The sequence below is a fragment of the Cryptotermes secundus genome, unplaced genomic scaffold (assembly GCF_002891405.2).
Source record: "Cryptotermes secundus unplaced genomic scaffold, Csec_1.0 scaffold1654, whole genome shotgun sequence".
In the NCBI taxonomy this organism is placed as follows: domain Eukaryota; kingdom Metazoa; phylum Arthropoda; class Insecta; order Blattodea; family Kalotermitidae; genus Cryptotermes; species Cryptotermes secundus.
In genome coordinates this window covers 56,845-71,971 of record NW_019727804.1, presented here as the reverse complement: position 1 = coordinate 71,971, position 15,127 = coordinate 56,845, and the positions used below count along the sequence as shown (strand labels likewise).

At 40.0% G+C, this 15,127-nt stretch overlaps 1 protein-coding gene and 1 long non-coding RNA gene across 2 annotated transcripts in view; one reads left to right on the top strand and one right to left on the bottom strand.

Moving 5' to 3' along the window:
• Positions 1–2,134: 2,134 nt before the first annotated feature.
• On the bottom strand, positions 2,135–5,569 carry LOC117282360. The gene is made up of 2 exons (XR_004513089.1): positions 5,473–5,569; positions 2,135–3,828 (listed from the first exon to the last, which is right to left on the bottom strand). It is a non-coding gene; the product is annotated as an uncharacterized LOC117282360 (long non-coding RNA).
• A 78-nt stretch (positions 5,570–5,647) lies between these two features.
• LOC111865078 overlaps positions 5,648–15,127 on the top strand; it is a 42,342-nt gene continuing 32,862 nt past the window's right edge. Inside the window, exons 1-3 of the mRNA XM_023852807.2 lie at positions 5,648–6,925; positions 10,443–10,642; positions 13,783–13,921. Of these exons, the coding sequence (XP_023708575.1) occupies positions 6,059–6,925; positions 10,443–10,642; positions 13,783–13,921 (1,206 nt within the window). The 5' untranslated portion in view covers positions 5,648–6,058. The remainder of the gene's footprint in view (positions 6,926–10,442; positions 10,643–13,782; positions 13,922–15,127) is intronic.

Here is a 15,127-nt window from a genome sequence, read left to right as displayed (position 1 = left end):
GTCACCTCCTATAACTTTCAGGACTAAGACGGAGGTATTTGAACCCACCTCCACACAGGGATCTAACTGCAAGTGCTAACTTGTTCTGGTTATAACATCTCAGCACAGACTAAAAACCGTCTCTTCCATTACTGCTGTATTCTCTTGTTGCAATGGAAACATACGTTATGTGTTCAAGTTCTAAGGTCTCCGATTTTTTTTCTCATACAATAATCATACAAAAGATTTGAAACTTCTGTCACTTTTCAAAGTAATCTCCCTGCAGCCATACACATTTTTCACAACGCCGACGCCATGATTCCATGGCCGGTATGAACGCTTCTGTAGGAGTCTGTTTTGACCACTGGAAAATCGCTGATGCAATAGCGGCATGACTGGTGAATGTGCGACTACACAGAGTGTCTTTCATCGTTGGGTAAAGCCAAAAATCACTAGGAGCAAGGTCAGGTGAGTAGGGAGCACGAGAAACCAATTCAAGGTTGTTTTCATGAAGAAACTGCTGCAGACTGTCTGCTTTTACCGTTTCTCACGGTCTCTTCGCTTGCAGATTCCTTATATTTTTTCTCCTACCCTGAAGATGGAGGCGATACGTTCGTCCGAAACGTCGGTTAACACCACATATACATGGTGCCAAATCCCAGAAGACTGCTTTCTTCAAAAGTAGACTTTTTCATGCGAGTGTTCATTAGTACAGATCTCTGCTTGTTCTTAACAACTGTTATAAAATAAATTACTATCAATGTAAGTCATCTGAAATTGGCAAATTGTTTGCTGTGTATTATTAAGCATGTCTGGCTAGGTATATTTAGGTCAAAATTTCCAGGATTTCAAATCAGGAGATTTTATGCTGTCAAAATTTTGCAGCTCCAGAATAATTTTTAGTGTTTTTGATTCATTCATTCATTCTGTGATTGTACATCTTCAGCAACTATTGAATGAATTTTTAACATGGGATGACACTAGAGGTTACCACACTGCCATTTTGAAACTCATAATTGTCAGTTAATGTAGCCAGGACAGCTTTCAAGATATGATCAACACTAGAACAATTCAGTGTATGAACACTAATATCTGCATGGCATTAGACCTCAAAATGTACATGTTCCAACCCCTTGCACACTGATGACTAGACTGGCTGGATGTACTTGTATTGAAACTGGTACAGTTTAAGATACTTACTCATGGAGCTGAGCCATTCTGGAGGAGCCACCAATTCTGCAGCTACTCAAGAATATCCCAGCATTTTATGGGACCCGAAGGTTCATTACCGTGTTCACAAGAGCCCTCCATTGGTCCCTATCCTGAGCCAGATCTATCCAATCCATACCATCCCATTCTATCTCTCTAAGATCCATTCTAATATGATATCTGTTGTTAATTAATACAGCATGTCATCAAATGTGGCATGCTGATATTTCAAGGAAAGAAAGGTTTGCAAAAGAAACACTTGTCTACTTTGAAAGTCACAAAAGGGAAATGTGGGGATTTTTATGTAACTCCATTTGCCACTACACACTCTTGGTATTTATAGTCAGGCTTGACAAAGTGTTACATCAGTTCCATATAAATTAAAATAACAAAGTGAAGACTACACAAAAGTTGTGACATTTGAGGTTCTTATGGCAGCGAATATGGAGATCATGGTCTGGGATGTAATGCCATGCAGTTTAATAGATAGGTATTAGCATTTCTGAGGAATATGTTGCCTCCTACTTTAGGGTCAGAGTGACAAATTATTTGATCACTGAGGACTGCTGACTTACTGTAGGTATGAGAAATGAATATTGTTGCGTGTTACCTGGTAACCTACTTCTGTCTCATAGGTAAGGTGCGAATAATTTCCCATACGTTTTGGATTCAGTGATTATTTATTGTGCTTTGCTTCTACAATCACACACTTTTACACTTATTATCACTTGCAATATCACAATTACTGCTTCCACTATATCTCGGCAACTGCCAGACTTCCACTGCACCGAATGCTCCAAATATTAACTGGCTTCAGGGGCCGCTGCATTTCAACTGCCCTCGGTGACTGCTAGACTTCTACTGCATCGCTTAGGCATTCCAGTTTCTCTTATAAACCCTCAGTTGACAGCGGAAAATGCACCTCGCTTCCTTGTTGCATAGTCACCGTGTTTACCGATTGCCTAGCAACAGTCGCTGCACGGACTCGCCTGTTGCATGACATTACAGCCTTGTGGGGAGGGGTGTTTACCAAGCGTTGCGTAATGATGGAAGGAGTGAGGGTATGTGATGTCACTCGCAGAAACGCAGAGTTCATGTGACCCCTACTTCCTGTTGCGCCATCCACGTTACAATATGTATAAAACACTCTCATGTTGTGTTGCATTATGTTGCAAAGTACCAAGATGGTAATAACCAGAATTTTGAGTGTATAGTTAAATAGCTTTTTTATGTTGAAGCATGGAAAGTAATTTAATTTCTTACAAAATAAAACCAGGATTTACTTAAAGAAAATAAGGACATCTGACAAAACAAATGAATGCTCTTGTATTTAATCATATTATTTTGAAGAAACCATGAACCTTAGTTATACCACCATTTGGTAGCAATAATGTTTACATTAATCCAAACTTCTTTTTTTTTTCTATTTACATTTTCTAAGAACAATTTTGACTCACTGCACTAGCTTTAATACTTTAGTAGTCACAAATTCTATGAATTTATGAAGGTTCTTTGTGTTAACGCAAAGGAGGGTTCTTACATTCCACTAGATTAAAAAACTTTTTCTCTAATTTTGCCTTAAACATTATTATGTATTTTTCTTAACTGCTGTAATTCAAATTGGTGGAATGCAGAAAATTATTGCAAACACTTCTACTATGGACATCTGTACTGTATACCTACTGATGAGATGCATGTAACATTTTTGAGGAAAAATAAAAATGAATTCTGGTCCATAACTATTTTGCTGAATATCTTGTCCTGGTAGACTTAAGGAACTGTGGGACTGTCGATACTCCAATAGACAACCACTTCGGAAAGTTTGCGGGCCCAGAAAAGGGCCATTGGTTCCACCGCGGTAGATAGAGTTTTATGGCCGTTTGGCTGGTCTGTCTGGCCGGTGATGTAGGGTTGCATGCGCTAGTAGAAATAGATGTTGGCTATGGTGTGTTGGCTAATGTTGCAGCAGCTGAGTTGTCTGGTCACAGTGTGGCAGTTGTCGGAAGTTGCCTGGTCGCAGAGCGTGGTTGCTGGAAGATGTCTGGTCGCGGAGCGTGGTTGCTGGAGTGGCAGCAGCTGAGTTAGTTGTCTGGTCACAGTGCGGCAGTTGCTGGAGGTTGCCTGGTTGCAGTGCATGGTTGCTGGAAGACGTCTGGTCATGGAGCGTGGTTGCTGGAGTGGTGGCAGCTGCGCCAGTTGCCCAGTGGGTTGGGCTTGACCGCCAGAGAGCCGAGGCAGCCATCCCTGACGCAGTGAAGAGCCGATGACTCCGAAGACCGATCACTCTGGACTAAGTGTGATGGCTGACTGGCTGATGTGGTCACTGATGATTGTGAGCTTTGGGCTCCGCCTTTTATACCATGCTTGATGGAGGAGTGAAACTTGCAGTTGCGACTGTGAGCGCTGACTGGCTAGTGCACGTTATGATCTAAATGTGAGCTGGACATCGAATGCTGTTTAAATACAAGTGCTGCCAGCAATGTGATTGGTTAGCGCACATGATGATCTGCAAGTGGGTTGGACATCGAGTGCTGTATAAATATCAGCATCACCAGCAATGTGATATTCACTTAGGAGTGAGTGTTGTCTGAAAGACTGGCGAAACAGCGTGCTATGTGGGATGTTGCCACAGAAACAAGCCTGGAAAGGACATAAACAGTAGACAAAATTCCCAGTGGCAGTCTTTGCAATTCAATAAGCTTATTTTTAATTTAAAACAGTTATTTCAGCAAAACACCGAATGAACTGAATAAGCATAATAATGCTTAACATTGTATATTGTACAGAATATGTGAAATGGTTTATGTTTTTCTTTTTGTGCATAATTTATTCTATAAGATTCTAATTTATGCTACAAGATGGATTCTGTTCATCTTCAGGAAAAACTTATTCAGTTGACCCCAGTCAACATAGCTTGTCCCTATTTGAGGAAATAGATGAAAACAGGACAATGGATAATGTCCAGAAACATAAAATTTGTATGGATATTTTTATGTGTAAACACCTAAATTTAGCTGATTAGTAAATTATTAAAGTGATTTTAATGACTGAAAGTCCATATTCTGTTTTACATTTCTACTGTATTTTCTAATATTGGAATAAAACGAAATTGTTTCATGTCTCACGGACAGAAATTAGGTTCTATCAAATCATCCAAATCCATCAGAACTACAACCACAGAAATCTAAATAGTATAACTCCCACTTTTATGAGTTTCTTTTACCTGTGAAGGAATAAGTTACAATATTTGCATCACTGACCAAAATAAACTAACTTTCTTACTCTTGAACCAGCTGCAAGCTGGGTCAGATATGAAGACCCCAACTTTACAGTCAACAGTCTGCTTCGTGGTCAGGGCTACTGCATTCCTTAGATGGTAGATGAGTATAGAGAAATGGTGGTATGATGATTAGTAGGATAAAAATAAATCAGCTCAGAAAATAACTTGCTCCAGTGCAAATTAACCATTAATCCTTCATAAAGTTACCAGGGACTGACTCTGCCTCTGTGGTGAGAAGGAAGTGCCTGACTGCCTCAGCTAGTATGGTTTCTTGAGTGAAGTGTGGTGACTTTTACAACCAAAAAAGTAAATAAAGGTTATTTAAAAGAAGGAATTCAGCCTATTACAGGGAAATATCCTTCAAGGATGTTTTTAGTTTGTTCATAATGAATCTGAAGGGCTTTGGGTATTGGTTGATGGTAATTATAAATACAGGATTTGACATTCTGTTAATCAGTGACAAATCTATGTATTTATGTTTTTCTCTTGGTCAATGAGATCCTTTGCATGATGTTTAGCTCGGGTACTCCCTGCTATTTTTTAATCAGATTTGGATGTTTGGTGTAATAAATGTAACAATGAATTTATACTATCATCAGTTTTCTTGCTGCTGTTGGTAAATTTTTCTTGGATTCAATCTTCAAAATTATTCATGCTAGAAAGATTTATACAAGTTCAAGGGTCAAAATGTTCATTTCTATAACACCATCTAATCCTCTCCCATTGCTTTTGCCGGGGAGACCTGAATATTGGTCCTGTGATTGTTCAGAAACGCTCTCTAAAGACGTTCTGTGGGAATTAATATGAGGAGTTAAAGCTTTTTCTGTTCTTCCTAATATGTACTATGGATGAATTACATAAGTTCAAAATATGTTACTGTCTGTAAATAAAAATACTTTTTTCAATTTCTAACCAATCTCAATTGTTTGTTTCTGCTGACTGTTTCACTGCTGGAATACAGAAAATACATAAAAGCTAAAAAAAAAAATACACTGAAATACTACCGTTTAAAAACTAAAATTTGTTCATCTACAACAGCACAGCATTCTAGGCCCTCAACTGCAAGCCTGCAAGCTCTGCTCGCTCTGCTCTGTAACCTATGTAAACTACATTCCACTGAAAATTCATAGTAGTTTACATTTTTGCCGTTAGATGACGTGAAATATGAATTACCAACAATGGCGTGTGTGTGGTGTGTGGTATAAAGAATATTTTGAATTTTTTAAATTTTTTGTACGTAAATTTATCACGATAGTATCAAAATATATATGGTTAGTTAGACAGGCGCTTGCTTACGTTTATAAAAGTACAATATCATAGCTGTAGAATGCGAGATACACTGTTTTTAGCCAACATTCCTGGCATTCCAGAGGAAGAAAAGAAGTAAATATTCCAGATCTCGAAGATGTATACGACGATGGATGTAGATCGGCCTACACATTGTGAATGACAAAGGAAACACTCGCGTTGTCTTCTGTAATTTCAGAGTTAATTTCGGAATTACCGTTGTAATGATTAATACATGACCTGAATATGGTAATTCTGCATAAGAATGCCGCTGATCCATAGGGTGAAGCAGTCAAAATCATTATGGCTCACTACGAATTTCTTCCATTATGTGATGTGCTATTCAATATCATATCCTTAGCTTCATATTTTTGTGACGTGGTGTTCGATGTCGTGATGAGCTATGCACTGTTTGAAAGAGGTCGTATTGTTTGGTTTGCAGTATCAATGACTTTTGTTACCGCTTCTCTGGTTATAAGTCAAGCGATCTCCCTCAAATGGTACATTCATGCAAGTGAGAATCGTAGACGCATGAAAGAGAAATCGAAGAGTGAAACTGAAATTGCAACAAGTTCTCGTAACAGTGGTGAACAGTGTTTTCAGTGGCTTGTGGTAGCACTGCATGTCATTCAGTGTGGCATTCTGTGGCGTTATTTCAAGTTATTCATCCCCGTGGATCTTCGCTACGTGAAACACGAAGTACGAGATCTGTGCATGTTGCGTTTATTCCATGCCTTCTGTGAAGCAGCCCCTATGTTACTAGTCCAACTGTATTTATTGTGGCAGGAAACCTCGCCTAAAGAATTCAGTGACCTCAATATTGTCTCCACAGTTCTGTCTCTGTTTAGTGTTTGTTGGGCATTGGCCTCTTTTAGCAAGAACGTACGTCTTCAGAATGTGCATCGATTAGTTCTAACATGGCTTGGTGTAATATTCCAATTTCTTTGGAGACTTGGGACAGTGTCAGCACGTGTGACAGCTTTAACTGTATACGCTACACTGTATGGACATTGGGTTTTTCTTGTAATTGGCCTTCATTGGATTTCTATGTTTCTGTGGCTGATCTCACCGAAAAATGTATTCCATGGCGAAAGAATCTCCAGACGGCGTAAGGCAGCTTTCTCAGCCCTCATTGCCATTGTATATATCTTTTCGTACATCAACCTTCAGGTAAAGGACACTAGTGGTAATGCTAGACTGTTGTATGTCATTGCTCAATTAGCACGCTGTGATGGCTGTCATTAAATGACATATCACTTGATTAATAGGGTGCAGTGACAAAATCATTGCTGTTTTTTTTTGTTTTGCCCATTTCTGTATCTATTTTATAGGATTTGAAGTTGTCACAGTGAAGAGCACTGTCTTCTGGGATATAATGCCATGTACTCTGTTGAAAGTCACCCAGTGTTTCAGAGGAACAGATCACCTCCATCTTCAGGGTTGAATAAGCCAAGCAAGATATCAGTGTGAAATCAGGTGGCAAACTTCCTGGAGGTGATATGTCGCTCTGAAACATCGGTTGACTTTCAGCAGACTGTGTGGCGACGTATCACAGAAGACAGAACTTTTTGTATTTATTTTGCTGGCACTGACATTTAGTATTGTAGGAAACCTGAACTCTGCATATGCTGTTTTGAATGTTCCTATAACAGAATTATGTGATTGGTTACCAGAATGTAATGAAATTAGATGAGATAACCATACTTAAACTAAACTAACTAAAACCAAATCTAATTAAGTCTGAACAGTGTGTGTAGAATAGAAGTGGCATCCTTGTAACTTTTGTACAGTTGGTGTTTCTGATTAGATGGGATGCTGAGCAATACAGAGACATCACAATGAAGGGAATGTGTGGAACCTGCATTGTGGTCTGGACTTTAGATGAAATATGAAAATTATAATACCACACTAATCAAGTAATTCAAGCTCCACACGCTATATATTGTCATGTGTTTACTGACTATACATTGGGTTTGGATTTGTAATTGGATTTATTGAACACTTATACACACAACTCATTACTACAAATAACTATAGAGCTATCACAAATTCATGCACTCTGCAGTTCACTACATGTACTGAACCTTCTCAGTGTGCTGTGTCTTCACCAGTCATCTGGTAACAGTTTTCAGTGGTGGACATTCACCTTACTCAGGGTTCCCAAAGTGTCCCCATGCTTTACCTCAGCCACAAACTCCTAACAGCAATGGTCACAAGGACTGAACCGCAGTAGTCCTCTGACGGACTCACTCCTTCACCAACGAACTCGCTTAACTCCACCCAACTCAACTGAACTTGTTTCACTCCCCTCTATGCCTTATGTAGCCTTGGCATGGACCACATAGAAAACGCAGCTCTTCTATTGTTGCGTGAGTGTATGTTGTCACCCATTACCCAGCAACAGCTGTTGTTTACAGAGTCATTACTTAGCAAAGGGTCTACATGCTACATTGTGAACCAAACAACATATCTGCTGTTTGTTTACTTGCTAAATCTTGTGACACGGTAACATTTCCTGTAAAGGAAAGCCTGAAGAGAGCCTGTCCTCTGTGCTGCGGATATGAATAGAGAGCATGTGTTTACAGTTTCACACGTTTTTAACCTGAGCAAACTGCAGCAGTTCTTTGCCAACCACAGTTTTACTAATTGTGCATTTCAGGTATCCACATTTTTACATTTGTATCGAGCTCTGCCAGCTGGAACATTTTCTTTATGTATCTGTAAGTTTTAATTTGTGCACACTTTCATATCATAATTGTACTATATGTATTTCTAACATTTTTTAAGTGACTTCTGAATGAAAATTTGCAGAAGTGTGTTAATTAGTTTTGTCATGTTTGTGTAACAATCCTCCTATCCTCATGTGTTAATAGTAACTCAAAAACTGATGAATGGATTTTGGGAGTGTTACGGATATTTGTGAACACTTTCTGTTTGTGGTTAAAATTGGTCATCAGTGGACAATTTACATGAAAGGCATAGTCTTCTGTGTTTTAATGTCATGTAGTCTGGAGAAAGCCCAACATTTTGGAGCAATAATCACTTCCGTCTTTACTCGAGAAGATCAGACTTTCCCTGAACAGTACAACGTTGCAATCCAGAAGACTGTACTTTTCGTGGTGAACACCATGAAAACCTCATATCCAACTTTATCTGAAGGCCTACATGAATACAGGGTTTTGGTGGGAAAGCCAGAAATGGAAAAAACCACTAGGAAGACTTAGACTTAAGTGGAAGTATAATATTTTCACGTGATCCAATGACTATAGATGGAGTTTCGATCGGTAATTGGATTTATTGGACTCTTTAAACAACTCATGACTACACTTTACAAATCAGTGTCACAAAAAGACTGGTCTTCTCAGTCGCAGTTTTCACTGTACTGTTTGGTAACATCGAATAAAAGTGGATGATCCTCTGCTCTCAAGCTGGTAGCCATCTCACACAGACCTCCAACTCTTCTAACTGCTGTCTCAGGACTCTCCCTTATTGCCAGCTGGTCCTCATTTTATAGCCTTGGCACGGACTGCACATTCCCCGCTTCCAGCAGTTACTCCATTGTTGTGTGTTTCTCTCGCTCCACAGTTTTTGCTTTGAAATATGCCACACTGATGTTAGAGAAACAGGATGAGGTGGTTATCTGGCTTTGGATGGGGCTCAGTGGCATGGTTATGAAGCTTAAATGTTGGGAAATTCTTGACTAGCTGAGCAGCTGTTGGTTTTTCAATAAGAACTTGTCTCCATGGAGTTAGTTACTTGCTAAGTTATTACACATTTTCTTGTGTGCATTGAATAAGAGGCAAAATAGTTAGTCTCTGGTGAGTACTGATAATGACTGCAGTTCCCCAAACCCTGAATTTTCTCTGAAGCCTTGTTCTCTTTAACCGTGGTTTTCAAGTCGCAGTGTTTTTCAGAAACATAACTCCTGCAGTTGGTAAAGAATTGCTGTACTGATATTATTCCATGGGCAATGGACACATGATGAAGAATTTTCATATTGTTACAGAATCTGAAGATTCATTACATAGCCCACAATTCAGCCTTGTTCTAAGGCAATTTTCAAATTAATATCTTTTGATTGTAAAGATTAGATAGTTATTTAATCTGAACTTTCATGTTTCATTCCTGCTGGTAAAATATAAAGAGGAGTGTGTGTAGCAAAGTCCATATTTGAATTTTGACAACACAAATCCAATTGGACGTTTCTTTACCTATCTGAGTATTAATTGACCTCTTGATCATTTGTACTCAGGACTAGAAGAAGATTATGATTTTATATGTGATGCTGTGTAGTTTGGTTGACAGGGGCCAACATTTCGGAGTAATCTGTTGCAGCCATATTTGGGACAGAAGTTGAAGCTGGCCTACAGAGCCATGTCTCCAGGCTTCTGCTAGGCTGGATTTGACTTCTATCCCGAAGATGAAGGCAGTAAATTCATCTGAAATGCTGATACCTGTGTACCTGACTACATGGCATACCATCCCAGATAAATGTAATATCCATATTCACTGCTGTGAGAACATAAAGTCTCATAGACTGGTGTTACCTTGTGCTTTTGTGTTTCTTTAATGTATGTATGTAGAAGATACTACAATTTAGACATCAGATATCAGTTTTACATCATAATCAGTATGACGTGCAGTGACAGTATGATGTGCTTGAAAATTGTTTAATTTATTTTTATAGGAGGTGAATCCACGGCAAAAAATGGCTACGTTTTATGTAGTCATGTTCCTGGAAAATGCTCTACTTGTTGTGGCATGGCTTGTAGGTGTATGGGGTGAGGCGCCTTGGTACAGTAATGCTATCCCCAGTGTTGTCTTCATGTCATTTTCTACAGGAATAGCTTTCATGCTGCTCTACTACCGGTACTTTCATGTCAGGAGGTTTGTATAATTGCAGTTATTAATAACAAGCCCATTGGAAATGCTCTGCTTCTCTCCCAGATCCTTGTGTATAGTGAGTTGAGATGAAATTGGATGAAACTTGAGGCTAACTTCACACTTTCAGTTCATAATCATCCAGTGTTATGCTCTGAGAGTTTGGTCACTAGCAAAGGGTAACTATAATGTCTTTGCAAAACATGGGGCTCTCATGGCAGAAATTTTGAAGTTCACTGTCTTCTGGGATGCAACAACATGTGGTCTGAACTTCCAGGGCATACTGCCTATGGCTTCAGGGAAGAAGATGGAGGAAATATGTTCCTCTACAGCAACAGAGTACCAGACTACAAAGTATCATATCACAGAAGACAGTAATGTTTACTGTCTTTGCTGAAATACATCAGTAGTGATTTTAATAGGAGTTTTGACCAAGCAAGTTAGCTTGAACAGTAACACTCCTGACTTGTATTTCGGAGGTGTGATTCTTGACTGGGACACCAGCCTCTCTGACTGAGCTCTTTCATGGTTTTCATCAGTCCCCTTATGCAAATGTTGTGATAGTACCTCATCCTGTTTTTCCCACATCCTTTCTGATTCATTATTTGTTAATCATCTCACCATTTGACTATGTAGTTCATAGCATGTTCATGGCAGCCTAATTAATAAACCATAAATAAATAAGTAAAATAGCAAATCCAAGCTCTCATGTCCCTTTGTATGAACTTGTATTGAACTCACCACATATACATTCCCATGGCACAAAAAGTATTTATATTGAACTCACCACACATGCATACCCATGGCACAAGACAGGACTTGTATTGAACTCATCACATATATGTTCCCAATGCACAAGAAACTACTTCTATTTAACTAGTCACATGAACATTCCCATGGCACAAGAAAGGACTTGTATTGAACTCACCACACATGCATTCCCATGGCACAAGAAAGGACTTCTATTGAAGTCCCACATATATGTGGTGTGTTCAAAAAGTATCGAACCTTCTTTTTTCCCGCGTAAATCAATGAAGTGCGGGAGGCTCCCTTCGGTGGAGATGTGGAGGGGACATTCATGCGCAGTCGTGAATTTTTTCCTGCCTGCAGAAAGCGTCAGTCACTGGCAGTCGGCCTATGAGTGAGGACGTGTAGTGAGCGCTCGTCGGATTCCAGTAAGGTGTAAAATGACGGAACATGAGCAGCGATATTGCATCAAATTTTGCCAAAAGCTTGGCAATACCCAAGTGGAAACCATTCGCAAGATTCAACAGGCTTTCGGGGACGATGCCATGAGCAACTCATGGATAAAGGAGTGGTACAACCGCTTCAAAGATGGCTGCACATCAGTGGACAGCAAACCGCGTTCAGGCAGACCCTCAGTAAGCCAAAATGAGAATGTCATTGAGCAAGTGCGGACTTTGGTCATGGAGGGCCATCATATCACAGTCCAAGAACTTGCAAACAAAATAGGGGTAAGCATTGGATCAGTACATTCAATTTTGACCGAGGATTTGGGCATGAGGAGAGTGTCTGCGAAGTTCGTACCAAAACTGCTAACAATGGAGCAGAAGCAACACCGTCTGGAAATCGCACAGGACATGCTGGACAATGCAAACAGTAACCCCAACTTTTTGAACACTGATCACAGGCGATGAGTTGTGGGTTTATGGGTACGACCCGGAAACCAAGATGCAGTCGTCACAGTGGAAACATCCGATATCCCCGAGGCCAAAAAAAGCACGGCAGGTCCGCAGCAATGTCAGGGTCATGTTGGCCGTTTTCTTCGACTCCCATGGGGTTGTGCATCATGAGTACGCACCACAAGGCCAAACCATCACAAAGGAATACTACCAGGAGGTCCTCCATCGCCTTCATGACGCTGTGCGGTGCAAACAACCGGATCTGTGGGCAGCAAAAACTTGGCAGCTCCATCATGATAATGCACCCGCCCATTCTGCGCATATGATTCAGACTTATGTCGCCAAACACAACATCCCTGTGGTTCGTCAGGCTCCCTACTCCCCCGACATGGTTCCGTGTGACTTCTGGCTATTTCCCAAGCTGAAAATGTCGCTGAAAGGAACCCAATTTGAGTCAAGAGAAGACATCATGCGGAATGCAACGGCCCGGCTGATCACCATTCCAAAAGACGTGTTTCAGAAGTGTTTCCAACAATGGCGGAAGCGCTGGGAGAAGTGTGTGCATTACCAAGGAGACTACTTTGAAGGGGATTAGGGTTTTGTACCTCCAAATCAGTAAATTTATTTCTGCCGACCAAAGTTTCGATACTTTTTGAACACACCACGTATGTTCCCATGGCACAAGGAACTACTTGTATTGAACTCATCATATATACATTCCCATAGCACAAGAAAGGACTTGTATTGAACTCATCACATATATGTTCCCAATGCACAAGAAACTACTTGTATTTAACTCATCACATGTACAGTCTCATGGCACAAGAAAGGACTTCTGGCATGGTACTCTTTTAACCCATTTGGTTTTAAGGTAATATCCAGAAACATAATTACTTACTTATGGAGCTGAGCCCTTCCTGAGGAGAAGCCAAATCTGTAGCTACTCAAGAATTTCCCTGCATTTTATGGAACCCAAAGGTTCATTACCACGTTCACAAGAGCCCTCCACTGGTCCCTATCCTGAGCCAGATCAATCCAATCCATACCATCCCATTCTATCTATCTAAAATCCATTTTAATATTGTGTACCCACCTACGACATGATCTTCCCAGTGGTCTCTTTCCTTTTGTCTTTCCCTCCAATATCCTATATGCATTCCTCTTCTCCCCCATTTGTGCTACATGCCCTGTCCACCTCATCCTTCTTGACTTGATCAGTCTAATTATATTTGTAGAAGAGTACACATTATGAAGCTCCTCATTATGCAGTTTTCTCCAACGTCCTGTTACTTCATCCCTCTTCGGTCCAAATGCTGTCTTCAACACCCTGTTCTCAAACACCCTCAGTCTATGTTCCTCCTTTAATTTCAGAGACCAAGTTTCACACCCATACAGAAACATAATATTTGTATTAATGTTCCATCATCACAAACTTTTAGATCTTATTTACATTGCTGTGGAGTGTATATCAGAAATTCTAATGGGTTGATGTTACTGTTGCAGGTTGCGTTATGAGGCGGGAGGTCGACCAAACTCGTACAACAATAATTGTGATTCAACTCAGCATTTATCTGGGAATAGCTATGGAGAAATTCAACAGGGCAGCAAATTGGATGATCAGCTTACAGGAAATAAAAATCAGGTATCACCTTCTTGTACTCGTCGCCTTGTAAAGAGTAAATGCATGGCTAGCAATCAGGTTCCCCTTTGCCCAGGTACGTCGCGTGTTTAGTTATAGATTGGTAGTTTACCAACATTCATTTGGGATGTGATGCTGTGTAGTCTGGTAGATGGGTAACAGTGGCATCCTGAAGATGGAGTTGGCTGATTTCATTAAAACACAGGTGCCTATGCACCTAACTGCGAGTACACATTATATGTCAGATATATGTGTATGCTAAGTAAGGTATGGTGTAAGGTCTTTTCAGTCTGAGTGACCTCCAAATACTGAGAAAGTACATCAACGATGAGACAAACATATCAGTAAAACTTGGATGATAACTTATATCTTATCACATCTTGTTAAGCTGGAGTGACAGACACAATGCACACAGAGACATCTGTAACACTTGAGAGCAAATTGTAAGACCATGTTGCTTGTTGCACTGCCGCTGTATGATTGTTGCCATCCATCGTATTTGTGCAGGTTTGCATGCATGAAGATGCTGTCACATGTAGGGTGGTACGCATGATGAAATGACAGGTTCTTGGTTGGTTGATTTGATTTATTAGCAGCTTGGTTACACACACTCTTAATTACAATCAAATTACAATGCTATCGCTGATTTACACACACCACACTGTTGCACGCACACACTAGTCCTCTATGTGTAACGTATCTCAACACAGAAATTAACAGTGTCACTGGATCACACACTCCAATTATAACACATAAACACAGTCTTCAATACACACTTTAAATCTTCACAGTTCTTTTATGCACTTCCCTTTGCTGCCACTCTTACTGTTACTTAAACACTCAGACACTCTCAAATACTCCAAAACACACTAAAACTGAATTACTGGTGTTATTCTCATTATATAGCCTTCGCACCAACCATGCACAGAAAACAGCCTATATTGTTGGAACATGTTTACTGAGTGATTGCATAGCAGTGGTCATGGCGCTGGCCACATAGAAAATGCTGCACTCCCACTGTTGCCCTGTGTGCCTTCGGTTGCAAGGTGTTTAACAGTCAGGTACCTAGCATTCCTCTGTCCATTCATGTTACAATAAAGTTAATTCTTGCCCACATATATTCACATCTCCTCAAGTAAATTAACATTTAATAGTAGTTCAATTACAATTCTTTTTGTCAAACTATGGTATTTTTTAAGCAACATTTTG